Source organism: Paramisgurnus dabryanus, chromosome 12 (assembly GCF_030506205.2).
Source record: "Paramisgurnus dabryanus chromosome 12, PD_genome_1.1, whole genome shotgun sequence".
Taxonomy (NCBI): domain Eukaryota; kingdom Metazoa; phylum Chordata; class Actinopteri; order Cypriniformes; family Cobitidae; genus Paramisgurnus; species Paramisgurnus dabryanus.
The window spans coordinates 36,438,096-36,465,652 of record NC_133348.1 but is presented as its reverse complement, the minus strand read 5'-3'; the positions used below and the strand labels follow the sequence as shown (position 1 = coordinate 36,465,652).

General features: G+C 38.1%; 2 protein-coding genes across 3 annotated transcripts in view; one reads left to right on the top strand and one right to left on the bottom strand.

Moving 5' to 3' along the window:
- Positions 1 to 10,438, bottom strand: part of LOC135745423 (uncharacterized protein C14orf132) — a 97,848-nt gene extending 87,410 nt beyond the window's left edge. For both annotated transcript variants that reach the window (XR_010531235.1, XM_065263722.1), the window contains exon 1: positions 10,194 to 10,438. Coding sequence is in view for 1 of the 2 variants with exons in the window: in XM_065263722.1 (XP_065119794.1) it covers positions 10,194 to 10,220 (27 nt within the window). In the remaining variant the exon portion in view is untranslated. The remainder of the gene's footprint in view (positions 1 to 10,193) is intronic.
- A 3,920-nt stretch (positions 10,439 to 14,358) lies between these two features.
- gpr63 (G protein-coupled receptor 63) lies at positions 14,359 to 25,091 on the top strand. The gene is made up of 2 exons (XM_065263793.2): positions 14,359 to 14,768; positions 20,374 to 25,091. Exon 2 carries the CDS (start codon positions 20,539 to 20,541, stop codon positions 21,670 to 21,672), a length of 1,134 nt encoding a protein of 377 aa, XP_065119865.1. The 5' UTR covers positions 14,359 to 14,768; positions 20,374 to 20,538; the 3' UTR covers positions 21,673 to 25,091.
- The last annotated feature ends 2,466 nt before the right edge of the window (positions 25,092 to 27,557 follow it).

The following is a 27,557-nucleotide window of genomic DNA, read 5'->3' as shown; positions in this document are numbered from 1 at the left end:
CAAAATCCTGTGGGAAACACTGGACTCTAAGGCTAAAATACAGGAAGTGTCAGTCAACAATGCCCTTGTGTCAATGGAGACATGTGGCCATACTGGGGCCGGAAGTGATGAAAGTGTTCTCTCTATTGTGCCTGTACAGGTGAAGGCTAAGTCCGGGAGCACGGTTGTGAACACCTATGCCTTTCTAGACCCTGGAAGTTCAGCCTCTTTCTGTACTCAACATCTCATGAGAAAACTGAATCTTTCAGGAGTCAAGACTAACATTCTTCTTCGTACCCTTGGTCAAGAGAGGTCTGTAGACACATTCTTGCTTACTGGTCTCGAGGTTTCCAGATTGAATGAAGAAAACTTCCTGGACTTACCTGAAGTCTATACTCAGAGGACCATGCCTGTGAGCAGGAATAATATTCTCACTCGACAGGACCTAGAGGGATGGAAATACCTTGAAGGCATTAATGTTCCCAGTCTTGAGGCAGAGGTGGAATTATTGATAGGCACCAATGCGCCAAAGCTCATGGAACCATGGGAAATAATAAATAGCCAAGGTGAAGGACCATATGCTGTAAGGACCCTTCTGGGGTGGGTCGTAAATGGTTCATTGAGAGGTGGTGAGCAGTGCAAGGGCAAGTTTGGCCGGCCTGCCGTCACTGCCAATAGGATCTCAGTCGCCAAGCTACATGACTTATTGGTTGCTCAATACAATCAGGAGTTTAATGAAAAATCAGATGATGTGTGTCTTTCCAGAGAGGATCAAAGGTTCATGCAGATAATGGAGTCCTCAATTCAGCTCGATGAAGGACATTATCGCTTTGACTTGCCTTTTAAGGCTGAAGATGTCATCCTGCCAAATAATTACAGCATTGCAGAGCAGCGTCTCCTAAGTCTTTATAGGAAGTTCAAGAGAAACAAAGATCATCAGGAGTACACAGCTTTCCTCTCTGAAGTCATTAAAAAGGGTCATGCTGAGCTTGTTCCACACCAGCAGTTGAGGCGAGCTGACGGCAAGGTGTGGTATATTCCTCATCACGGGGTATACCATCCGAAAAAGAAAACCCTTAAGAGTTGTTTTTGACTGTGCTACTGTGTTTAAAGGAATTTCATTGAATTCACAGCTGTTGCAGGGGCCTTACCTCACAAGCACCTTACTCGGCGTACTTACCAGGTTTCGAGAGGAACGTGTAGCACTGATGGCAGACATTCAAGCCATGTTCCATCAGGTGAGGGTGTCTCCAGAACACACAGACTTTTTACGCTTCTTGTGGTATCCTGATGGCGATATGAGTCAAGCTCCAAGGCAATACCGGATGAGAGTTCACCTTTTTGGGGCCGTGTCCAGCTGTGCGAATTATGCATTGAGGAGAATTGTGCAAGACTATGAAGACAACTTTGAACCTAGCGTTCTGAACACAATACTTCAAAATTTCTACATGGATGATTGTCTAAAATCTGTGGCATCAGAGGACAAAGCCATAAAAATGGTGCATGAATTGACTGAAGCTTGTGCAAAGGGAGGATTTCGCCTGTTGAAATGGACAAGCAACAGCAGTTCGGTCTTGGCCAGTATTCCTGAGCTACAGCGTTCTAAGACCACTAGGGGGCTCGACCTGGATCAAAGGGAAAGTTCTGTTGAAACAGCTCTTGGTCTTCACTGGTGCATAGATGCAGACGTTCTGACCTTTAGGATAGCCATAAAAGAGCGTCCACATACAAGGCGTGGCATATTGTCTGTGGTGTCATCTATCTATGATCCTTTGGGTTTTCTTGCACCATTTACTTTACCTGTTAAAAGAATGCTGCATGAGATGTGCAGGCTGAACATCAGCTGGGATGCTAGCATACCTCGTGTCTTCTCAGAGCAGTGGTCTAAATGGCTGGCTAGTCTCCATCACATCACTAAATTTACAGTGGAACGGTGCATCAAGCCAAAGGATTTTGGAACACCTACTCATCTGCAGATGGATCACTTTTCCGACGCTAGTGAGTATGGCTACGGTACTGTATCATATCTGAGGATGGAAAATGAGAGAAATCATGTCAGTATTGGTTTTATTTTGGGCAAGGCCAGGGTCGCTCCTTTAAAGCAAACAACGATTCCGCGTCTTGAGTTGACTGCTGCTGTCCTGGCTGTCCGAGTGGACAAGATGCTGAAGAGGGAGTTGCAGCTGGATCTACGCCCATCAGTGTTCTGAACAGATAGCACAACTGTCTTGAAGTATATTGGAAATGAGACCAGAAGATTTCATACGTTCGTGGCAAACAGGATGGCTGTAATCAGAAATGAAACGCATGTTGCACAGTGGAGACACATTGGTACAAGACTGAATCCAGCAGATGAAGCATCTAGAGGTTTAAGTGTTGAAGAATTCCTTGCATGTCAGCGGTGGCTGAAGGGACCAGAATTTCTCTTGAGGAGGGAAGCTGAATGGCCTAAGACTATCATGGAACGACCTTTGATTCCTGTGGATGACCCTGAGGTGAAGAAAGACCTGCTGGTGAATGCCTTTGTCTCCCATAGTCCACTGAATCCAACAAAGGTGTTTTTAAATCACTTTTCAGATTTTAAGAAGCTGAGAATGTCTGTGGCATGGATGCTCAGACTTAGAAATGTGCTTTTAACATTGTCACAAAGGAGAAAGGTTCTTGAATCCTCTGAAAGAATTGGCCAGAACAATGGAGGCCAAAGAAACAATCACCCTTATGCCGAGATGCAACGGGAAAAATTGGCACTTCGTGGACAGTCACTGACAACAGGTGACCTCGAGAGGGCAGAAAGTGCCATTATCGGCTTTTTCCAGCAAGAGAGGTTTTCAGATGAGATTGCGGTTTTGAAAGATGGAGGAACTATTAAACGAAGCAGTGACCTCTACAAGCTGGATCCAGTGTTGGAGGACGGATTGCTGCGGGTAGGAGGAAGGCTCAGTAGGGCTGCTATGCCTGAAGTGGAGAAACATCCTGTCATTCTTTCTAAAGAGCAACATGTGTCCAAACTCCTCTTAAAGCATATTCATCAACAGCTGGGTCATGCAGGTAGAAATCACATGCTGTCCTCTTTTAGGAAGCATTACTGGATTACCCATGCCAATTCTGCCTGCAGGAAGGTCATCTCTGAGTGTGTAGTGTGTCGCCGCCTTCAAGGAAAGATGGGGGAACAGAAAATGGCTGACTTACCAGTAGAGAGGATTGTGCCAGATTTACCTGCTTTCACAAATGTGGGCGTTGACTACTTTGGGCCAATAGAGGTAAAGAAAGGCCGGGGCAGAGTGAAGCGCTACGGCGTTCTCTTTACCTGTTTGGCAAGTAGGGCAGTTCATCTCGAAGTTGCTTATGCTTTAGACACTGACTCCTGTATAAATGCCATTCGTCGTTTTATGTGTCGCAGGGGTCAGGTGACACATCTGATATCAGACAATGGCACCAACTTTATAGGAGCTGAAAGGGAGTTAAGGAAAGCCATTGCTGAATTAAACCATCAGAAGATTCAGCATGCCTTACTGCAGAGTGGTCTAACATGGTCCTTTAACCCTCCAGCTGGGTCTCACCATGGGGGGGTTTGGGAACGGCTTATTCGTCTTGTGAGAAAGGTCCTCTCTTCCACACTCAGACTTCAAATATTGGATGATGAGGGATTTCATACTATTCTTTGCGAAGTTGAAGCCATTCTTAATAGTCGTCCCATCACAAAGGCCTCTGATGATGCGAATGACCTTGAAGCCCTTACACCCAATCACATCCTGCTTTTAAAGTCAAAACCTTACTTATCTCCTGGGCTCTTTTGTAAGGATGACCTGTACATGAAGAGAAGATGGAGGCAGGTGCAGTTTTTATCAGACCTCTTTTGGAAGCGCTGGGTGAGGGAATACTTACCGCTACTCCAGGAGAGGCAGAAGTGGACGAGACCAAAAAGAAGCTTTTCCATTGGAGATATTGTGGTTGTAATGGATCCTGTTGCCCCACGAGGGTCTTGGTTGATGGGAAGAATTACACGGACTTATCCCGACAAGAAAGGCTGTGTCCGCTCAGTTCAGCTGAGGACAAAAACGGGTCAGCTGGACCGGCCTGTAACAAAGATCTGCCTATTGATGGAAGCCGAAGTGTCATAGATGAGGACCTGGCTAGATGACCTGAGTACAGATGTCCTAGGCTTAAGAGAAGATTTTTTATTTATTTTATTTTTTTTGCAAAATGGCTCCTTTAGTTTAAATTAGAGGATTTGGGTAATTGTGGTTAAAATAAATAGTCACAATTATGGGGCCGGGGTGTAGGAGCCATTTATATTCACCCTTAGTTTGGTTTATTTAGTTATTGCTTATTTTGGTCACTAGGGGGAGTATTGCACTGGGTGTATCACGTCACTGGCAAGTGGATATATCTACAGGTGTGTTAATTAGTGAGAAAGGTGTGGATGGTGGGGAACACACGGTTCTTACCGTAGCCGTGAGTCTGCCACAACAATTTATTTATCAGCACAACAGCACTTTATCAATCAACACTGGGCAAAGAATGATTTTATGGTATCTCTTTTGATATATTTATAATAAACGGGAACACCACCCAAAGAGAGCTAAAGAGTCTGGACTTCTTTCTGCTACGCGTTGAGAACACCATGCCATCCATGCTAAGGCTTAGAGGTTAGCCTCCACAAATATAAACAACTGGTTTACATCAGAATTAGTTAAAGCACACCTTCGATTATGTAGACGTGGGAACTATATCATTACGCTAATCCGTAAACGAACACAAATTTCATAAGCAACACAATTGTTTCATCAAAGTAGAATATCTGAATCCATCTCAATACAAACATATCTGTTTGTTTTTTAATCATGCATGGTACTGATGTCATTCTCCAGTCTGCGCAGCTTAACACAATGTCAAACATGCACCCAGTCTTTTTAATACCACAGGCACTTGTAACACTAATCAGAGATTCAAACCAGAGATTCCTTTAATAAAAAAAATTCTATAGGAATAACTGCACTGGTAATACAGAGGTTAAAATTTTGTAGCACATTTATAAAACAACAACCACAAGTGAAGTTCATTACATAAATAGACAGTTCAGGAAACATATGTTATATATAGTTGAATATATTATGACCATATGAAATCAAGTTTTATTTTTTCATAAATTCATGTTTTAGTTTATTATCTTTTTTGTTTAAAAAGTGTCATGAATTTGCACAAATTAAATAATAATGTGGCATTATAAAAGTGTAGTTTTGTTTATTTTTTTAAACTCCTAGATAGTATAGTTTTTTGGAACCTGGTCATATTAAATATTAAAGTATGTTTTATATTATAAATTATTTTGTTGAAATTATATATATTTGAAATTATTAATTAACTTATTATTTTATTAAATTCATATAAACTTATCTATTTAAAAATATTTTGATTTTAAAAGTATATTAAAATTTTTAACTGTTTAATTTAGTAGTAATAAGCTAATACTACATTGTCTTGTCATGTTCATGTCTTCTATTTTGAAGTTTAAGTTCTCATGTTCATGCCTTTTGATATCTTTTAATGCCACTTTTGTCTCTTGTTTCATGTACCTTGTTCTGATTGACTCCCTTGTATTATGTGTCATGTTCCCATTGGTTCCCAACCTGGCAACTATGGATCTAGCAGGGGCATGTTCAAGTTTAAAACGTAAAATGGTCCCACTGGACTGTGACTGTTCATTGGTGGATTTTGTGGGAGCAGTATTACGTGCTGCCATACCCGTTGATGCCAAGTGTGTCAAGCGAGACTCGCTTACTAAGCCTGAATTTGCTCATGTCAAGCCTGCCTTGCCACAGCCTGCCTGCCATAGTGCTACCGGTGGCAGCTTTGTGGTGTGTTTGGGCCACACACTGCACTACAGTTCCCATGGAGTTCAATGCAGCCCATGACCCTGAGTCTCCTGAACCACCTGCCACACTCAAGATGGCCGCCACCATTCCTGAACTTGTTTCCAAGATCGTCACTGCCACGTCTGAACCTGTTTCCAAGATGGTCGTCCCCACGTCTGAACCTGTTCCCAAGATGGCCGCCACCATGCCTGAACATGTTCCCAAGATGGCCGCCGCCATCCATGAACCTGTTCCCAAGATGGCTGCCACGCCAGAACCTGTTCTCAAGATCACAGCCATGCCAGAGCCCACAGCCAAGATGGTCGTTTCCTTAAATATTATTGGGGGAGGGTAAGAAGGGATGAGGCCGAGAGCATAAAGGACGTTGCCGGGGGCTCCAATCCATTGCTCTACAGCCCAGGCCTGCCATTGCTTCATGTCCCAGGGGCCTCATTTATACAGCGTGCATACGCACAAAACGGGGCTAAAAACGTGCGTATTTACATTTATTCATTTAGCTGACACTTTTATCCAAAGCGACTTAAAATTGCTATATATGTCAGAGGTCGCACGCTTCTGGAGCAACTAGGGGTTAAGTGTCTTGCTCAGGGACAAAATGGTGTGTCACAGTGGATTAAATTTTAAATATTTAATCAGCGCTGTCTTATGGTCACAATGTCGGGAGTGCAAGATGGACCCACAAATGGATAGCATCAAATATGCATCTATTAATATTCACAGTACAGTTTTATGATAAAGTTGTTAAACTGGTTAAAACATATAAGGCTGAGCACAGCTACTGACTTGTGAAATCCTCCTGCTTTGTTGGTAAAAGTGCAATTTGTAAGATATTTGCAGTAAAATTTCCAAAAACCACTAGGCCAGTGACACGGGGCAGTGCAGTGGCCTGTCAATGACTATAAAATCCATGTGACCCTTTGTTACCGCCTTTACTGATGTAAAAACCAAATGACAACAGTGTTCGGGCCAACCAAACGACTCAAGAAGAGTTTGGAACAAGACGAAAAAAAGAATGAGGATCAATATCGGTGTTGCATTATCTGGATGGAGAGAGCTTTACGACAACATTTAACTAGACAGAGATGCTGATCTTGCTTGTGTTTTACACGACGGGTGAGTTGTTTTGATTCGTAACTGTAGAAATGAGTGAGGAGTCCATGATCAATCCAAACCACTTCAACCCGGCAGGGGGATATAAAAACAGCGCCAACAGGACTCATGTGCACTTCCACTAGTACAGTGTCTCTCAGTGTCCATACAGTATGCAAACGCAATCATTCACAAGAATGATCTACAGTAACCTTTCAAAAATCTTATGCTATTACATCGATCACAAGATTAGTGTGTAGACTGTAATCAGTGCGTCTTCCCATGGACGAGATAATGCACATCAAGAAGTATTATACTGCAATATAACATAACGCAGATGGTCATTTTCAGACTGGTACTGTACAGTCTATCATCATTTTACATTATAACCTCACAATAAGATTTGTACTGTCAATACATGATGGATTTTAAGTTTGAACACTTAATTCTGTGCTGTGTTAACACACAATCGAATTTGGACTAATACTGTAACATCTAACTGTTATGACTAACAATTTCGCTTTGAACATTACATATAACCTTAATGAAATAAAACGATGTCATCAAACGCAAGATTTATAAGACTTGATTACTGTATCCGTATTATTATTGTTTTGGCGCCATCTAGTGGCGAATTCTACGTATTCCACCTCTAAAGGGACACACACAAAATGGTACATTTTGCTCATACCTAAAAAGTGACTTTTTAACATGTTATTATAAATTATCTATGGGGTATTTTGGGAACATTCAAAATTATATGCACACACACACACGCACACACACATCTGTGTATTCCAAACATTCAACTGAATTAAGAAGGCAAAACAAGGGGGTTCAGAATCAGGTGAAATAAACTGTGTCTTTTTGACATGCTGACAAAATTTCAGGGTTTGTAACATAACACACACCCAGGAAAAACCCCATTGAAGTCCATTAGCGGAGTTGATTGCAATTCTTTAAAATGGGGTGGGCAATATGGGGAAAATATCATATCACGATTGGTTTAGGCCACCACGCCATACCTCAACAGCTTACACTTTTTAAGAACTTGTGGAAGGGATACTACTGAGGCAATAAAGGTATATGTTAAATACAGTGTGTTTATATGAGACATATATTTTTAAATATAGTTGTTCTAACAAACATATAAGGAATACTATATTAGGTAAAAAAAACTACTCATAAAAGTTTAATGTGGATCTATGTATTTAGAAATAAAGGCTGGAATAAAGCTTGGCTAATCAGTGAAATTTTACATGGTATACACTCACCTAAAGGATTATTAGGTACACCATACTAATACTGTGTTTGACTCCCTTTCGCCTTCAGAACTGCCTTAATTCTACATGGCATTGATTCAACAAGGTGCTGAAAGCATTCTTTAGAAATGTAGGCCCATATTGATAGGATAGCATCTTGCAGTTGATGGAGATTTGTGGGATGCACATCCAGGGCACGAAGTTCCCGTTCCACCACATCCCAAAGATGCTCTATTGGGTTGAGATCTGATGACTGTGAGGGCCATTTTAGTACAATGAACTTATTGTCATGTTCAAGAAACCAATTTGAAATTATTCAAGCTTTGTGACATAGTGCATTATCCTGCTGGAAGTAGCCATCAGAGGATGGGTACATGGTGGTCATAAAAGGATAGACATGGTCAGAAACAATGCTCAGGTAGGCCGTGGCATTTAAACGATGCCCAATTGGCACTAAGGGGCCTAAAGTGTGCCAAGAAAACATCCACCCCCAACATTATACCACCACCACCAGCCTGAACAGTGGTAACAAGGCATGATGGATCCATGTTCTCATTCTGTTTACGCCAAATTCTGACTCTACCATCTGAATGTCTCAACAGAAATCGAGACTCATTAAACCAGGTAACATTTTTCCAGTCTACAACTTTCCAATTTTGGTGAGCTCGTGCAAATTGTAGCCTATTTTTCCTATTTGTAGTGGAGATGAGTGGTACCCGGTGGGGTATTCTGCTATTGTAGCCCATCCGCCTCAAGGTTGTGCATGTTGTGGCTCCACAAATGTTTTGCTGCATACCTCGTTTGTAACGAGTGGTTATTTCAGTTAAAGTTGCTCTTCTATCAGCTTGAATCAGTCGACCCATTCTCCTCTGACCTCCAGCATCAACAAGGCATTTTCGCCCACAGGACTGCGGCATACTGGATGTTTTTCCCTTTTCACAGCATTCTTTGTAAACCCAAAAATGGTTGTGCGTGAAAATTCCAGTAACTGAGAAGATTGTGAAATACTCAGACCGACCCGTCTGGCACCAACAACCATGCCACACTAAAAATTGCTTAAATCACCTTTCTTTCCCATTCTGACATTCAGTTTGGAGTTCAGGAGATTATCTTGACCAGGACCACACCCCTAAATGCATTGAAGCAACAGCCATGTGATTGGTTGATTAGATAATTGCATTATTGAGAAATGGTGCTCATTTGTTTATGACAAGCAGATTTAGAAACGCCTCATTGAAAGAGATGGGCGACACACAGCGATAACATCGCTGTCTGTCTGAATGTGGCGTAAGGCGGTTGATCTCGAATCGCTCTCGCGGTTCTTTAAAACCATTTGACACAGTCACGTGCCGTCAGGACCGGCTCAAGTCAGACCAAATTACTAACCGGCATGCACTGTTTTAAGTCAGCCGCCAATCGGTCTGCACAGCACCGCATGAAGTCGAGCACAACTTAATTAATGTAGAGGTTGGTCACACAACTAGTGACTACTCACATGATTGAATGTTAACTTTCACTTGTTGCTAAATTTATTTCCTCTCCCTGAGGAAGACATGGGCTGAAACGCGTTGTAATGTACTTTGTTTGTAGCCATCTAAAATAAAGTGCCATGGTCATTCTAAGTTTTGTTTGATAAACTAAGATTAACCATAGACCTGAGCACCTTGACTTATATTCTTTCCCGGAGCACTCTCTTCCATTGGGCTTTGTATGAATAACTGGCGTCACAGTTTGCACTTTAATGGGAGCAAAATTGGACGTGCAAAAAAGACATACAAAAGACGTTGTTTCGACGTCACATTACTCAGTGGGTACAGGTTTGCTTTAACAAAAGATTCGGCTCTCTAATATTAAAATAAAGTTACAAACAAAGCCTTTAGTTCTAGTTTAATACGAGTTGCACTTTAAGTTTATAGTACGACATTGTTTTGCAGAAAAACAAGATAAATAGATGGTGCCTGTCTTTCTAAATAATGAAATATCTTACCTGCGCCGCCATAAATGCCAGATCCATGATGATTTACTTATCAGAATAACAAGCTCCAGAAATATCTGATGGCTGATTTCAATGTCGGATGGGTCCAGACGGGTAACCTATTTACATCCAACTGACATCGTGTTTAGCTTTAGCATCCAGGTACACTGTTATCCAGATCGTTACAGAGACTAAATAACATCGAGACAGCGGGAATACGAGGCACCCCAGATGAAGACATAAAACAGGAATAGAGGGGGCGGGGTTGAGAGAGAGAGAGAGAGAGAGAGAGAGAGAGAGAGAGAGAGAGAGAGAATCACTAGTTTTTGTCGCTGCTTATGACTAAGCTTGCCTAAATGCTCGTACAGTAAATTTGCAATAATATAACATAATTCTTAATATGAGAAATTTCTTAAAACAAATAATTTGCAAAATAAGTTACGTTTTACCAGCAGGGCCGAAGTGGGACTTATTTTCAGCCCTGAGTTTCATTTAGTTTATGACTGACTATATTAAAATAATATAATACAATTTTACAGAGACGACCAGTTTTCATTAGATTTTAAGAACTTTTTTCACTTATATCAGGAGAAAAAGTTATAGAATAAGACAAAATAATAAAAGCGCACAGGACTATATACTAAAAAGCTTCTATTTTAATTTAATTTCTAAAATCTAATTGGATTTGTATTGTAAACCATTTTCTGCAGGCCAATTCAACACAGAAATAACAAATAAATCCACTGTTATCAAATAAATAGTTTGGAAAATTGTTACTTTAGTAAAGAACTTATATAATTTTAGTCCTTAATAATCATTTAGTAAATAATAATAATAATAATAATTTAATAACCACCCCAAGACGCCAACCTTGCACCCTCTCCCCCGGTAAATCTCACTCAAGCTGAACTCAAAAGTTGGCAGCACTAGAATTAGATCTGCATTTATTGGTTTTTCAGTGGCATTTATTTCATCCTTGATAAAATGCCTCTGTTGACGTTTGTGGTCGACTGGACTATGAGATGAATTGTCCAAATTAAAAGCTCTTTTTCACTATTTCCCTTACTGCAGCTGTCTGTTCTCATCTAAATTTCAGGTGAGCTGTGTCTCAAACAAGCCTGTTGTTTAACAAAATGATGGTTTTCTGATTCTTGATGTCTGTGTGTGTTTCTCTTAAACCGGTGATGGGCAACTTCGATCATGAAGGGTACTGTCCTATACAGCTCCAACCTTGAAAAACTCACCTGCCTGTAACTTTTTTGTAATCCTGAAGACCTCGATAAGCTTGTTCAGGTGTGTTTGATTAGGGGTGAAGCTAAACTCAGTGGCCCTCCAGGACCGAAGTTGTCCATCCCTGACTTAAACCATCTTTTATATGTTTAACAAAAAAATCTAAGAGTATTAAGATTGCAAACCTTTATAATCTTATGCTTTAGTATTCAATTAAAATAATAAGACAATATTAACAACATCACCACCGACAAGATCAGATCTAACATTCAGATCATTTCAGCATCATCCAATCATATTGTCACCATAAGAAATGTGCTTTACAATGCAAACTTCCACAGTATGTCATTTTAATGGAAAGCAGTAGGTAATGGTAGAATTAGATTTTTTGCAGGGATTTTTAATAGTGTGTGTCATCTAACACACTTTTCATGTATCTACACAACTCTCTCACATATATGTACCTTTCAAATCCAAAAGACTCGCCTGCAGAGGAAGGGATTCGACCCACGACACACAACTGACCAGATCTACATCTTCAACAATCGTACAGTGTGTTATAAGGTTCTGACAGAGGAACTATAATGATATTATGCAGGGAAAATATCATTATTAGATCAAGTCTGACTGGCAAATGTGTTATCATCACAAAGTTCATTTCTGGGTCAGTAATGGAGCATTTCCATTCATAGTCATAGTTATCAATTAAAAATTGTTATTTTTGATGGACTGGTAAAGCTATTACACACCTGACTGTGATGCAATTTGTGATATAAAAACTGACACACAGTAAATGACCATATAAGTGATAATAAAAAAAAACTCACTCTAGCTCATGTCCATTCAGTCACATTAACTAAGGTTTGTGTCCGTGTCATGTGCTTGTGTCATGTGTGAAACAAACATAACTTTTTAATGTATAAATGGTTAACAGCAGCTTTACTTTTTAGTGTACTTTATGGCATACAATGTATTTGTTTTCTGCTGCATTTGTACTTGATAACATACAGTATATGACAGTAAGCAATGATCGCAGCTGTTGAGAAATAAAAGTCTACGAAGTGGCAAAATTGACTTTATGGTAGTTTATTGAATATTTCAATATTAATGGAGGGTGCAAACGTTATATTGATTCGATAGGATTCACATTGACAAATCAATTTTTAACATTGTGTCAATGGTTGCTTACTCCCTGTGTAGCAACTTACTTTGGTCATAAGCCAGCAGTGAGGATGAGCTAATTTGTTATTAGTTACACCCTATTTTTCATCACCGATAAGAACAGGGTGAGCTCATTAGATTGATTGAAGAAGAGTTGAAACTGTATTATAATCGAATTCATCTGTATTTCAGGATGTCCGTCGGTCACTTTGAAAGTCTGCTTAAACTTAAACTCATCTCTTTATCCATGCATTCACCTAATTCAGCTCCTGAACACATTAATGCCGCAATATTTAGCTTGATCAGAATTAAGCACACATCTATTATACTGTATGGCTTTAATACTGCATGTGAACGGCCTCTGTGTTAACAGCGATGTTCCTGTTTCCATCTCGCCCTGGATCTACGAGGACATCTGAGACAGACAGGTTCAATCCAGTTGTGGTGTGATGCCCATCCTCATGCTGCCATATTGTTGACTGCCCAGTGACAATTGACCGCTTTCTTTGTGCACTTGCAGCTATTTAAAATTCTTTAATAATAATAATAATAATAATAATAATAATAATTTTCTTTATTTCAATTTCATGTACAGCTGCTTTAGAACTATGAACAATTGTGAAATATAAATAAAATTAACTTGACTTGTTTCAATGGTGTGTTTACACCATTTTTGTTTTGTGGGCTGTAGCGCCAACGTCTTAGCCTTCTGACTTACAGGACGTAATGCTCGGATCTCATTGGTCGACTTGTTTATTTGTCATTTGAAAGAGGACAATCTGACACAGTGGTCAAAAAAAACTTTTATGCAGCCCAATAATAGAGGTCAATGTAAAGTCATTCATAGAAAATCAACGTTTTTTTTTTGTTTTAGCAGAATTGAAAGACTTAAAACACTATGGTGTTTTCATTATAGTTTGTTCTACAGGATGTTTTTTCTGATGATTCTGAAGACTTCCAGGAAAAGTAAATCTCTCTCCGCAGTAAGAACAGTGGTAGGTTTCTCTCCAATGTGAAGTCTCATGGGCTTAAGGAAGTTAAATGAGTAAACGTCTTGTCACACTGAGATCATTTTGTAAGGTTTTTTATCTGTATGAGTTCTCTGGTGGTTTACAAAGTTAGCCTGTTGCCTAAAATTCCTCCCACAGACATTAGTGATGAGGTTTCTCTCATGTATGAACTCTCATATAAACTCAATGACATGAGATAAAGTACAGAAGCTCTTTCCACAGTGAGAGCAGACGTAAGGTTTCTCTCCAGTGTGATATCTCTTGTGGACTATCAGCTGATATTTATGAATGAACCGTTTATCACAGTGTGAACATTGATAGGGTCTCTCTAATAGTGTTTGATGTGACTTTAGAGAGAATAAATCCCTAAAGGTTTTCCCACATTGACTGCACTGATACGGTCTCTTATTGGTGTGTAAAATCATATGTCCATTCAGACTAAGTTCATGACCATCATTATGATTGTCTTTTTTATGATTGTCTTCATATTCATCTGGTGTGGGTTAAGTTTTAACTTCTCTGGGTTCCGTTTTTATTTCTGTGGGTCCAGTTTTTATATGCTGCAGCGCCTCCTGCTGTACTGGAGAGAAAGGACACTCAACAGCATTCGATTCAACCAAACCGAACTGCTGCAGGGACAACGATGATTGGTCAAAAAAGAAACTCTAGCCCAGCATACCTGCACTTTAATTGGTTGAGGAAGTGTCAGTTAAATCCGACATTGCATTTTCACTGGTTTACTTCTGTGACGCGCAATTTCAGTGGATCCAGAGAGCACGAGTGAGCGAAAGTGTTTGGGACCGAATAGACGCGCATGCGAAACGAGCCGCTGTTACAAAATGTAATGTGGGGGTTTCTATTTCTAGATCGTTTGTACTCGCAAAACTACATGATTTATCGCAGGTTTTTAGACATCTGCTTTACAGATTGGTTCATCAACACAGCATGGACAGAAGTCAAATTAATTTAACCGTTTACAGTTTTTCAACGAGACAGTCTGTTAAGGTTTTATATTATTACTTCTTAAGGTAAATGATTTGCTATTTTATGGATATTTTGGTCACCGGAAATGAATGATGGGTTGTCGGGGAATCAAACATCTGGACGATGGATGCATCTAAACTCAGCATATGAAGATGTAAATAATGCATCATTCATTTCATCTAAGCTACGGACTGAAATCAAGGTAAACATCAACTTATTTAACAGTGTTGAGAAAGTAATTAGCTTTAAATGAAGATGTGTGTTGATTGTCTCTGCTTGTTCCTCCATCTTTAGCGAACATACACTTCCAAACATTTATCGAAGGGAAAGCATTCGTTTATGATGTATTGCGTTTATGAGGGTGTTTAAGTATTGCGATATATTTGCAAGGCCATGTTACCATTTAAAAAGTATTAGGACAGGAAAGAATGAATCGGCTGTCTTTAAATTGTAAATATTTTAGAAATATTTAACACCATGATCTTTTATATTTTTAACATGAGCTTTTTGGTTTACTGTCTTTTATTATGGATGCTTTTGCTGGTTTTACACAATCATACACGTTGACGATTACACCAGAAGGGGAACAATATAATCTGACCTAGTCATTGGACTAAAACAGGGTGGAAAAGGTCAGATTATAACATTTTGAATGTTGTGGGGCAAAAACCTTGGTGACAAATTAACGTTACACATTAGGGAACAAAATCAAATTAAAAACAATTTTTTGTATTGCTGTTTTTAGCAATCGTAAAATTGATAGGTTCCAAGCCAAATCTTGAAACTTCTTGTACTGTTGAGGCCACTTGAGTTCAGAATGAATTTAGGACACTTTCTTACATTAAATGATGAGACTTTGAGGAGACTGATAATTTTATTTCCTGTTGCTAGGATCCACAGCTGTTAAGCATACATGTCTGTCCTTGACCTCCGCTGTCACTATGGTTTCAGATAAGATTAATGATCTGTGTTCTACAAGATGCTTTTAAATGCAGTTTGGTGTCTTTGTATGAAGCTGGTCTGATTTACTTTTCTTGAGTATTTTTTAAGTTAAAATCTTAAGTTACCACTCACCAGAACATTTTATATATATCTATATAATTCTACCTTGGGGGTATTATTACAATTCGTAATGTAATTTAAAGGGACAATCTGACTTTTTTATGTTTGGGTTAGGGCTATGATTGGGTCCCCAGTGCTTCTATCAACCTAGAAAATATGAAAAGGATCAACCAACTAACTTAGTTTTAGTAAACCATTCTCTGCAAGCAAGTGAGAAAAAAGGTTGTTGAAATTTGGGTCCATTTGTGATGTCAAAAGGAGATCTTAGGGTGCTTTTACATCTGGTCCGGACCAAATGCAAAAAATGATAGATTGTAGCTTTTTTAGAAGTTTTGGATATCTTTTTAAACCACACTAATAGCTTTGGTCTAAACTAGGGATGTGCATTTGTCATTTGAGTATTTGATTAACTGGGGGCAGTCAATCAAAGGAACATATGCATCACTGTGAAAATAAAATATTTTTATTTAAACCCCTGTAACCCTATACAAACACTTTCTTATTCCACAGCGCAGCTGGATTAGTTAAAAAATGTGCAGTACTTTTTGCAGTTAGGTCAGTTCGAAGTCGGATCACGTTCTCACCACAAACGAACCGCTCCAGAGTTCGTTTTAAAGCGTACCGCTTGTTTGGTCTGCTTTTGGTGAGTTTGAGTTCTTACATTCTTACCTGCCCAAACTAACCGCACCAATCGAGCTATCTGGTATGCTTCAATCTAAACAAAACAAACCCTTATTTTAATAATACTGCCCCTTAATCTGAACTATCCAACCCCGGCACTGCCATTTAGTGCAAAGCGAGAAAATTGACAGTAGGGATGGGCGATATAGCCTAAAAAATGTATCACAGTAATTTCAGTTGTTTGTTGCGGTGACGATAAAAGTGACAATAAATTGTTATCTTCTGTAAAATATCAGATTAGGTTATGTTTAAGTTGTGTTCCAATGACTGTGCTGAAAAACATCACACAACAACAATTACACAATAATAATTCCAGGGCTCAACATAAAGGACTGCCTGGTGGCCCGGGGCAAGCGTGAGAGACGTATGGGCAAGTAAAAAGTATTATCACTTGCCCGATCGGGCCAGTGCTTCACCCTCAGTCACTAAAATATATTTTCATCAATGTATATTACTTAACATCTTGGAAGCAGACATTTACTTGGGTAAAACACGACGAAAGAAACAATGCAATATTTTGCACAATTTGCTGTCAGTTTACAGGTAAAGTGAAAACCTTTTATACTGGCCCGACTGGGCCAGTACAAAAAATTATTTGCGTTGAGCCCTGAATTCAAATCAATTACAAGTTCCAAACAGGAAAAGTAACAATGTCTTAAGATGTGTTTCAAAATTACAACAGAGTACAACTGCAAATAAATCCTGATGAAGTAACAAACATGTTAAAGTAACCTGATAAAGTAAAGAAGTTTAGTGTGAAACAGTCAATAGTCCCTTTCACACATACAGTCTTTACTGGTAATTTACAGTTAACAGGTCATGTGTGAACAGAACCTTTCTGGTAAATCAGTACTCCCAATTAACCAGTAAGACAGGTTGTAGGATTACCAGTAATTTACCAGTAAGTGCTATTTGTGAACAAAAAATATAGGATTACCGGCATTAGAACAGACAAAGTCAGACACCGCTGACAGCTTCGGCCCAATCAGAACGTATTTTTTTATTTTTAACAGCATTTTTTTTTATAGATTTTACGAGTTTACCCCCGCACTGTTTACAGCCGTTTCCATACATGTGCTGCTTGAAAGTCGAGCACACCTGAAGTTAACATCCACATTTCTTCACCAAAGTTGTTTCAAACAGTTTACCATCTATTTGCCAAATTGCATTCGTCCTTAGCACACCCTCTGTGATTTGCAGACGGCCCCCTAAAGCAGCCTAGGTGGATATGCAGCGAATATCAAACCTAAAACTAACTTTACCCCGCTCCTCTGTGAAGCCTAATGTGCAAACGCAGGTTCCGATTGACGCCGCCTAACGCAATGTTGTTTGGTCACAAGTAGTGATGCACCGATGTATCGGCCACCGATATTTATCGGCCGATTTTTGATGAATTTGAAACCATCGGCATATCGGCAATAGCACGAGAAAGGCCGATACCGATTGTTTATTAATTAACTGCATAAAGAAATCCATTATATGTAAAAAATGAGTTAATGTTGTTAATAAAATAAATGCTGAGTAGCAAAAAACACCTTTGAAGGTTGTCAGGCTGTCTTATTATATTTGTTTTAACTTAGTTTGTGCCTCTCTTATTATGTTGGTCAGTTGAATGTTAATTAGATCCAATCCATGTTCAGTAAAAATAATTTGATGCAGAAATAAACTATCTAATAGACCAACTGTATAGTGTGGTATACAAGTGTTTAATATCGGTATCGGCATCCTATCGGTGCATCCCTAGTCACAAGCAACTTCGCAACCGTCAGCGTTTGCCACAGACAAAATACGGGCCGTGGATATTAAGTCATAACCCGCCATTGTTTACAAATACAACACTGAGTTCACCGACCACGCGCCACAGGTAACTCAGATTTTTACCGTGAGGATAAATTTCGGCTGTATATTGCAAACGATAAGATATCGCCCATCCCTAATTGACAGCACAATTGAGTTTCAGGTTCAACAAGCCACCATCATGGCGATCAGTGTTTGCATTTAATAGGCTCATTTGCATTTTAAGGACACACACAAAAATGGCACAATTGTTCACACCTACAAAGTGGCAATTGTAACATGTTATAATAAATTATCTATATAGGGTATTTTGAGCTAAAACTTCACATATGTAGTATCTGAGGACACCAAAGATTTATTTTGCATTTTAAAAAGTCTTGTGAAATGTCTTCTTTAACTCTTTCCCTACCAGCATTTTTTTTTAAGTTAAGTTGCCAGCCAGCACCAAAATTTTTCATGATTTTCACAAAAGTTTAATGCCTTCCAGAAAATGTTCTTCTTTAAATATCTAAACATACAAATATATCAAATGAAAGAACCCTCTGCTTTCAAACAAATCAAAGCTTTTATACTTCTCTTTTTATCACATCTCAAATATGGTTAGGTTTATTCAAAAACACCAAATTTTGAGCAAAAAAGCTGAGGACTTTTGATAGAGATCAGATGCAGAGCGATCTTTAAAACATAAACAGAGTTCTTTCTCTTTCACATGAGGCGTTACAGACAGCAACAGGCGAAGAGAGCATTATTCAAGCTGAAATTTTGCTATAAAAAGAACTTTACAAATAAAACAACACAAAACATAAGGTTTTTTACACCTAGCCTTTATAAACATGACTGCACGTAATGGTAAATACTCATCCTATCATTGTTCTTCTTAGCTGTGATTTTCTTCTTTTCATGTTTTTGGATTTCAAATGAAGAGCCGCATATTGTGCATGACAAATAATGAATTTTTATTCATCTCAAATAGAGCATAATACATTACACAGTCTCTGTATGGATTGCCATTACAGACAGCAGCAGATTTTTATGCACTGATCTTATATACTGATGCACATGATCACATTTTAATTTAAAAACATAAGCTGATCTGTATTTTATTAGTCTGATAAAACTAAAAGGTCTTTATATATTTGAAAAGGTGCAATACAACTCTCTAGGTATATAAGATCAAAGGAGTAGTCCACCTTTAAAATCCGGCCCATTGACTTTTCATAGTAGGAAAAATGACTATGGTATGGGACCATTTTTGGAGTGAACTTCTTCTTTAACATGAGATTAGCAGAAACGGTGTGGTGCTTTATGTGAGCTTTAAGGTGGCAATAATAAGATAAGTGCTAAGATACTACAATTTATACAGTTAGCTCAAACGGTTGCTGGTCTGTGGAGTTTGTGGACTTACCTTTCCAGTTATGACTTTTATTGTATATACACCAGAGAACACTTTTCAGATTTGGACTTTTAACATGCTAGCACTTTAAAGATTGTTTTAATGTAGGGGTCTCAAACTGGCTTGGGGCCATTTCTGAGATTGTCATTTCATTGGAGGGACGCAGAGCTAATTTAACATTGAGTACAACATTTCTGTAAATGTACTGTTAAAATTGTATTATTTAATGTATAATAAATAAATACTTGAAAATATATAAGCAGTGTTTTTATACATTATTTTATAAAAGTAAGTTAATATTTTCTTAATCTTATCTTGAGATAAGATTGCAATGAGCTTGACATTAGTTTTGCTTTTTTGCTACCATCTCTGTGCAAACTTTTTAGATTTTAGTAATGATATGGTTTGTTAATAATAATAGTATAAAAAAATGGGAGAAAGAAAATGCAACGCATGGTCGTGACTTTCAAAACAAGAGCCAGTTGTTATCGCCATAGAATCCGGAGACACGCTGAAACTGAACACAAGCTTTATTAGCTTAAAAATCATCATGTTTTATTTTGTGCCACCATACTTACTCGTGTAACTACTTGTGTAATAGTTTTTAAATAGGGAAAACATGGAGGTATTTGGTGGCTTCTAAATTCATAGCTTCTAGGTCAAAGACTGGACAAACGAGAGACATTTTTCTTAAAAGTAAATGAGATCAAATCTTAATTGAGATGGGAATCATTGCATTAACTGATAGAAAAACTAAAAGGGTTTGGAACTAAAAAGTAATCTAAACAACAGTCTATATCATATGAATTGTTTTTATCAGATATTTGTTGCATTGTGAATTCTTACATCTTTGTTATCTATTATGTTTCTACAGGATCTGCCTCCATACTAAGATGTGTGCTAGTGACCTGTCATATTGCCTGAGCTTCCGCTCTTTACAATGTAACTGCAAAAAGAAGGCTTTATTTTCCCATTAGCCACCTGTGCTCCTCACACCTAAGAAACTGAAAGAAACCTCGTCAGCAGATATAAGAGGAGAATGGAGAATTCATCAGCAAAAGAAAACAACTCTGTAGAGTTCAGGACTCCATCAGAATTCGTAACACCTACATCTGTGTATCAGGATCCCGTTCAGGGCCTTAACCTGCCCCTTCAGGTTTTCTTCTGTTTGGCTATCATCTGTGTGCTACTACTTGCCTTCCTTGGAAACATGGTCGTCTGTTTGATGGTTTACCAGAAAGCTGCTATGCGTTCTGCTATTAACATCTTGCTGGCCAGCCTTGCGTTTGCTGATATGATGTTAGCAGTCCTCAACATGCCTTTTGCTCTAGTCACCATGGTGACTACGCGCTGGATCTTCGGAGAGGTGTTGTGTCATGTTTTGGCTATGTTTTTCTGGATGTTTCTGTTGGAGGGTGTTGCTATTTTGCTTATCATCAGTGTGGACCGTTTCCTAATTATTGTGCAAAAGCAGGATAAATTAAGTCCACGCAGAGCCAAAGTGTTAATTGCAGTCTCATGGTCTACATCTTTCTGCCTCTCCTTCCCTCTTGCCATTGGACAACCTGCCTTATTCACCCCGCCCAGAGCACCACAATGTGTTTTTGGATATACAGTTGAGCGTGGGTACCATGCGTATGTGATGCTAATTATGCTGGTATTCTTCTTTGTACCATTTCTGGTAATGCTGTACACGTTCATGGGGATCCTGAATACACTCCGCCACAATGCCCTGCGCATCCACTCCCATCCTGACTCCGTGTGCTTGAGCCAGGCCAGCAAGCTGGGTCTAATGAGTCTACAGAGGCCATTTCAGATGAATGTTGACATGAGTTTTAAAACGCGTGCCTTTACCACAATCCTTATTCTTTTCTCAGTCTTCACTGCTTGCTGGGCTCCATTTGCCACCTATAGCCTGCTGTCCACCTTCAGTCGTACTTTTTACAACAGGCAGAACTTCTTTGAGATCAGTACGTGGTTACTGTGGATCTGCTACCTCAAATCAGCTCTGAATCCTTTGATTTACTACTGGCGAATCAAGAAATTTCGTGATGCATGCCTTGATCTAGTGCCCAAGTACTTGAAGTTCCTACCCGAGCTGCCTGGTCACACTAAGCGACGCATCCGCCCCAGTGCTGTTTATGTGTGTGGTGAGCATCACTCTGTGATATAGCTGGGGATGTTTTAGCATTTTTCTGTTGTGCTTTTTTATTAACTCAGTCTTGACAAGCTGTGATATGTTTGCCCTTAAAACTGCAGGATTTTTAATGGTAAAAAAATTGTACTGATGTTAGTTTACAGAGCCTGTACATGAAACTACTTTAATTGCACAATGTTTTTATATTTTAGAACTTTGTTCTGTATTTACCAGCCAGGTGCTGCTATATTTGGTGAAAATGTTTTTTCCTTCTCTTTAATACCATGAATGTACTACACAAAATGAAGATGCTTAAACTTAAACTATGGCGATGCTGTAGAAGAACCATTTTTGGTTCAACAAAGAACCTTTCAGTCAAATTTCTTTTAAAGAACAACTTCTTTCATACCTTTTATAATGTAAAGAACTTTATTTTACTACAAAGAACCTTTTGTGAAACAGAAAGGTTCTTCAGATGTTAAGGGTTCTTTATTGAACCATTCATTCAAAAATGGTTCTTCTATTGCATCATGAAGCACCTTTATTTTTAAGAGTTTAATATGTTGTTCTATAGTTTTTTCTGGATTTGTGATGTGCTTGTTTTGTACACGTGCATTTCTTTTTAATTAAGTTATTTAAATGTCAATAATAAACAACACTATTTTCTGTATGATTACTGTATGTTTAGTGTTAAAAAGAAAAAGCATTTGACAATTAAAGCTGACAATATTCCAATCTGATCGACTGTATGGAAAGTTTTTGATAATCTTGTAAAGTAAATCCAGGGTTGCTGTCATGGATAACCTGGAAATTTTAAGGAATTTTAAATTGTGATTTCCAATTCATGAAATGTAAATTGATAGTCAGAACTTAAAAGACATTTTCCTATTTGGTTTTATCTAAATAAATTGCTTAGAGGCAGAGAGAGGGAATGATTCGAAAATATTTCAAAGACCATCTTGTAAACTTCAATGGAAACAATGCAGTGCTATGTTTTCAGTCTTTCCAAGTGTGCATTTTAATTTCCAATATGAAAAATTCCTTGTCTGTGAAATCCAGGCTAGTCTCCCAATCAAATTATTAGCATCATTTGTCAAAAATGGTTGTTCCTATTCGTGTAAGAGGTGTGTTTTGTGCGTACATGTAATAAAACAATGAGAGTCTCATCCCCTTTAACTCTTTCCCCACCATTGACGAGTTTTCTAGTCAATTAAGATAAAAACATTTCCCTGCCAATGATGCTTCCTTGATGAGTTTTAACGGTAATCTTGAATTATTATGTGTTAGGTGGTGCTCTAACTCAATTTATAAAAACTGAAGCATCAGCTAATTCTACAACATTGTGAACTCTGTGTATGTTTTGATCATCTTTCTGATTCTAATCGCTAACAAAAGTTCTTTACAAAAAATGCATTTTAAATGGTAACATTTAAAAAATAAATTGCACTTTACCACAGGTAAAGCAGCTTGTCAAGCCTTTAATGTCTTCTAATATGTCCTCATTTATGTCCAAGAGACACAATAATAATATTTCACATTTTAATCCTTTAATTTTTCATGTTTAAAAATGTGTATATGTGTGTGTATTAAGCAAAGTGTGCGCGCGTTGTCGTCTGGTTTATAGGTGCATATTACTAACGCGCTCTTTAAATAACAAAAACAATATTGCGCAATTGACTTTAGACTTTAGACCAGATTTTAGTTGGTCAATGGCGTAGTCTATTTTAGTAAACGTAGTGACGTCACCCATTTGTTTGTGATGAGCATTTTTGAAGCTTAAAGTAGGCATTGCCTGCCGTCCCCATCTTGGCCACGTGTCACCGCGCATCACTTGCGGATTACCAAAAATGGGTTAAGAGGTGGGGCATGGGTGAAGCTGACATGGCTGGTTGCTGAAACCACGCTCGCCTAGTTCGACTCAAGTGACAACAGTGGCTGTTCAACCGTCACATAATTATGCAGAAGTTTAAGGCTTAATATAATTTAAACGGATGAGTTACAAAAAAATCACCCCCTTACAGTTGTCTTGAAGGGCAAAATGAGCTATATAGACCAAAAATACGTTTTGTACCAGGCTGGAAACATATTATTTTCTACTGTAAAGTTGGGCATTTTAACATGGAGGTCTATGGGAATTGACTCCTTATTGGCTTCATCAGAGAGATTGGAAGGTTGCCCCTCGACCTAAACACATCTCGTTTTTGACTGGAACGCACCTGCGCGCACACATGGGTGCAAATGCATTTGCTATTTAAAGGCGGAGTCCATGATGTTTGAAAGCCAATGTTGATATTTGAAATCACCTAAACAAACACGCCCCTACCCCAATAGAATCTGGACCTTCTGTTGATAGACCCGCCCCACACATACGCAACTCGGGATTTGATTTGATTTGATTGGCTATAAGTGTGTTTTGGTAGTCGGCCCGTCTCCTTTTCCAACGTGTTTTTCAAACATCGTGGACTCCGCCTTTAAACTATGTGACACTGGATGTGAAAATGACAACTGCATTGGGCTAAAACTAGTAAAAAACACTTTTGTGCCGCACTGCGTCGGGTGTATGATAGGGCCCATTAATTTCACATTGATTTCAATCATTGACATGACCTTATTCAGTAAATATTAAAGATATCAATATTATCTATATATATCATCATATATTTTCACATTTATACATTATGTAGGATTATTTTATGTAGAAAACCGTTTATCACAAAAATTACTAGCTGGGGTTTCACAGGAAGGATCAAACATGTGAAAATATAATTATCTGTTTGACATGAAAAAAATCCTACAGTTCAGTAAGGGAGAAGATATTTCTGATGGTGTCATTTTTCTTCAAAGCTCATGCAGTCTGTGTGTGTCTTTTGAAGGGTTATAGGTTCATTTAGCTGAGAAAAATTATCATGGACAATATAAATCATGTTTCAGATTCAGAAGGCAATGCCCCTCATGGGGTTCATTATTGCCCCAGTCACCACTAATGAGGATGTTGTGGGCTTTTGAAGCTCATCATAACCAATGTGTGGAACTCTATTACTCGGCAACAGTACATATTGCTTAGCAACCAGAAGTTGGTACTCTCTCTACTGGGTCTTGACAAAAGAATTTGTTTTTCTTTAAAAAAATTATCTTAAATTAGCATCACTTAGCACACATATGTTATCTCAGACAATTGTGTTTAGAAACCTTAGTCCGTCACACTGTTTTTACACATACTGTACTCATGTCACTTTAGTAACTACAATAACTATTTTGCTTATTTTCCAAAATAAATAAAACTGTGCTACAGTGGTAGTGGTGTCAGGGTGTGATGGGTTACATTCCCAGGGTCACAGTGAATCAAATGTTTAATGTACTGTGAATTGCTTTAGTCTGCATTTATGTGCATAAACATTCATGAGCGATAGAGTGATTGCATTTTTGCATGCTTGTGTATGTTGTGTTACAGTGATTTGTGATAAAATATTTTCATTAAACGTGTAACTTATTTTTTAACAACCATTGGGTGCAGCATTTATTGTCCTTGAGTACTTGTATGTACATTAGAGACCTTTAGTTGCTAATCAAATGTTACGATTATTTTCATAGTTAACTAGATTATTGTAATATAAAATAACATAAAATAAGGGTTCATGTTTAACATTTAAAATGCAGAGAAATATTCATTTATTAAACGGAGATATTCTTTCACATCTAATTATGACAATTGTTGTTTGTAGTTTGGATTCTGCTTTATTTTTGTATTTCACCAGTGTTGCTTGATTTTATTATAGTTTGACTCAAGAGAAAGAAAGTGCTGTTCTCATAGCAACAGGAGACAAGTTTTTTCTAAAACATCACAGTAAGCCAACAGTATATCCATCTGAAACTACTGTTACTGCACCTTTACCCTGAGCTGTAACAGTTTCAGACATTAACTAAAGATGTTCTTCCTCGAATGTTGATAGGATCACGTGGACTGACTTTATGGGTCAATGACCTGGCGCCTAATTTTTCTCATTAAAAACTGGTTTAAATGCATTAAAAGGATACCGTATAAAGTTGTGTAGAAAAATATTACCCCCCTTGGTAAATATGAGCAAAGAAAGGTGTGAAAAAATACACAATGTTTCTCATTTTGAAAGTGACAAGCTTGTCAAGTCTGAACACTCGAAATGCGACCTCTGCATTTAACCCATCTCAGTGAGTAGTGAGCACACACACCTGGAGCAGTGGGCAGCTATCTCAGCACCTGGGGAGCAATAAGGGCACCACAGTTGCAACCCACCGGCTGGGAGATAAAACCGGCAACTCTGGGGTTACAAGTTCGACTCTCTAACCACTAGACTACAAACTGCCATGACTACAATTTTAAGCTTTAATTAAAACAATCACAACAATTGATAGTGTTTCTGTGTCTGTGTGTGTGTGTGTGTGGGGGGGGGGTACACTATACAGTAAATGTTTTTCTCTAATACACATTGGCTCATTCTAAGGTAATAAAAACAAAGGCCATTATCAGGTGATATTATACACCAGTTAAACATAGTAATGTATTGCATTTCCTAAACTTCACCTATTGTATTTTTAAATAAACTTGTGTTGAACATAATGGTATGCTGATCGGTGTAAATATGGTGAATTTTATTTATCGATGTTGTAATATTAATAAAAACATCAATGGGGTATTATCCTTAAATATTGGTAAAGTTAGCTGTACCAAAACAAACCTGTGTATTAACAATATATGGAAAAGTATTTTATAACTACAGGGTACTATGGTAATGATTGATACTATTTTTTGATGCAATATTATAGGGAAATATACCCCTCTTGAAATTGTCAAGATATGGTAACCCGTAATCAGAATGTGACCTCTGCATTTAACCCATTGAGTGAGTCGTTTCTATATTTTACTTATAGAGACCACTAAAACTTTAAGATCAATTGTTTGTCTGTCATGTACACATAATACAATTGCATTGAAATGTAGGTTAGTAGTTGTATTAGTCAGAATTGAATATCAGACTTTTCCTTACCACTATTCTAAATGTTCTAAACTAGCTGTGTCAAGAGTTATTATAAAACGATTAGTTCCAATCCTTGATGCTGATTGTTAATAGCTGTGCTTTATTCACAATAAAACACGGATAAGATCGCTTCACCCAACGGTTCTATTTATCACTGCGCCCTTAACAACACCCATAGCAACCACACGTATCAGTTTAAGACCGGTTTGTTGTTTTTATTTGAGCTTTGATGCATATTACACATTGGAACTTTGTTGTTAACAGTCAGGGACTACTTTTTTCTAGCAGAAGGAATGCGTTTATTGATTTAACTTCATGAAAGTTGCACTAATACATTTTTTGTTATTTAATATTGTGTGGTTACCGTTTTATAAATGCAATAAGGTACGTCGTGCCTAACAACGCCCTTCAGCCGTTACTTATTCACAATACAGCAAAGCCTCTCATACCTTATTGCTTACATATAGGTGCTAATAAACATTTGTAGACAAAATATAACATATGTAAAATAATTTTACATATATAGCCTCATAAAAAAAAAACTTTGAGAAACTGTTAATGAAACTGGTTTAAGACTTTCTTTAGACTTGCAATCTAAACATTGAAACTACAGTAAGGTGTAAGAAAAAATAATGAGGACATCAAAAGTAGCAGTGACAAAGCATGAAGTTAACTGGGTTCATCAGAGTCAGGTTGAACATCAAAATCTCAGACCTTGTACACAGTTTCAGTTTATCACTCTTATCTAAACGAGTTACTTTTGTTTTAACAGCTGGTCTGTATGTTAATTAAGTTGTGACACCCCACAATCTGAGATAAAGCCTCACATTCATTCCCATTCTACGATTGATGACCATTTCCTTCCCCAAAAAGTGCAAACACAACACACCTGCTTACTTTTCTTCTTCT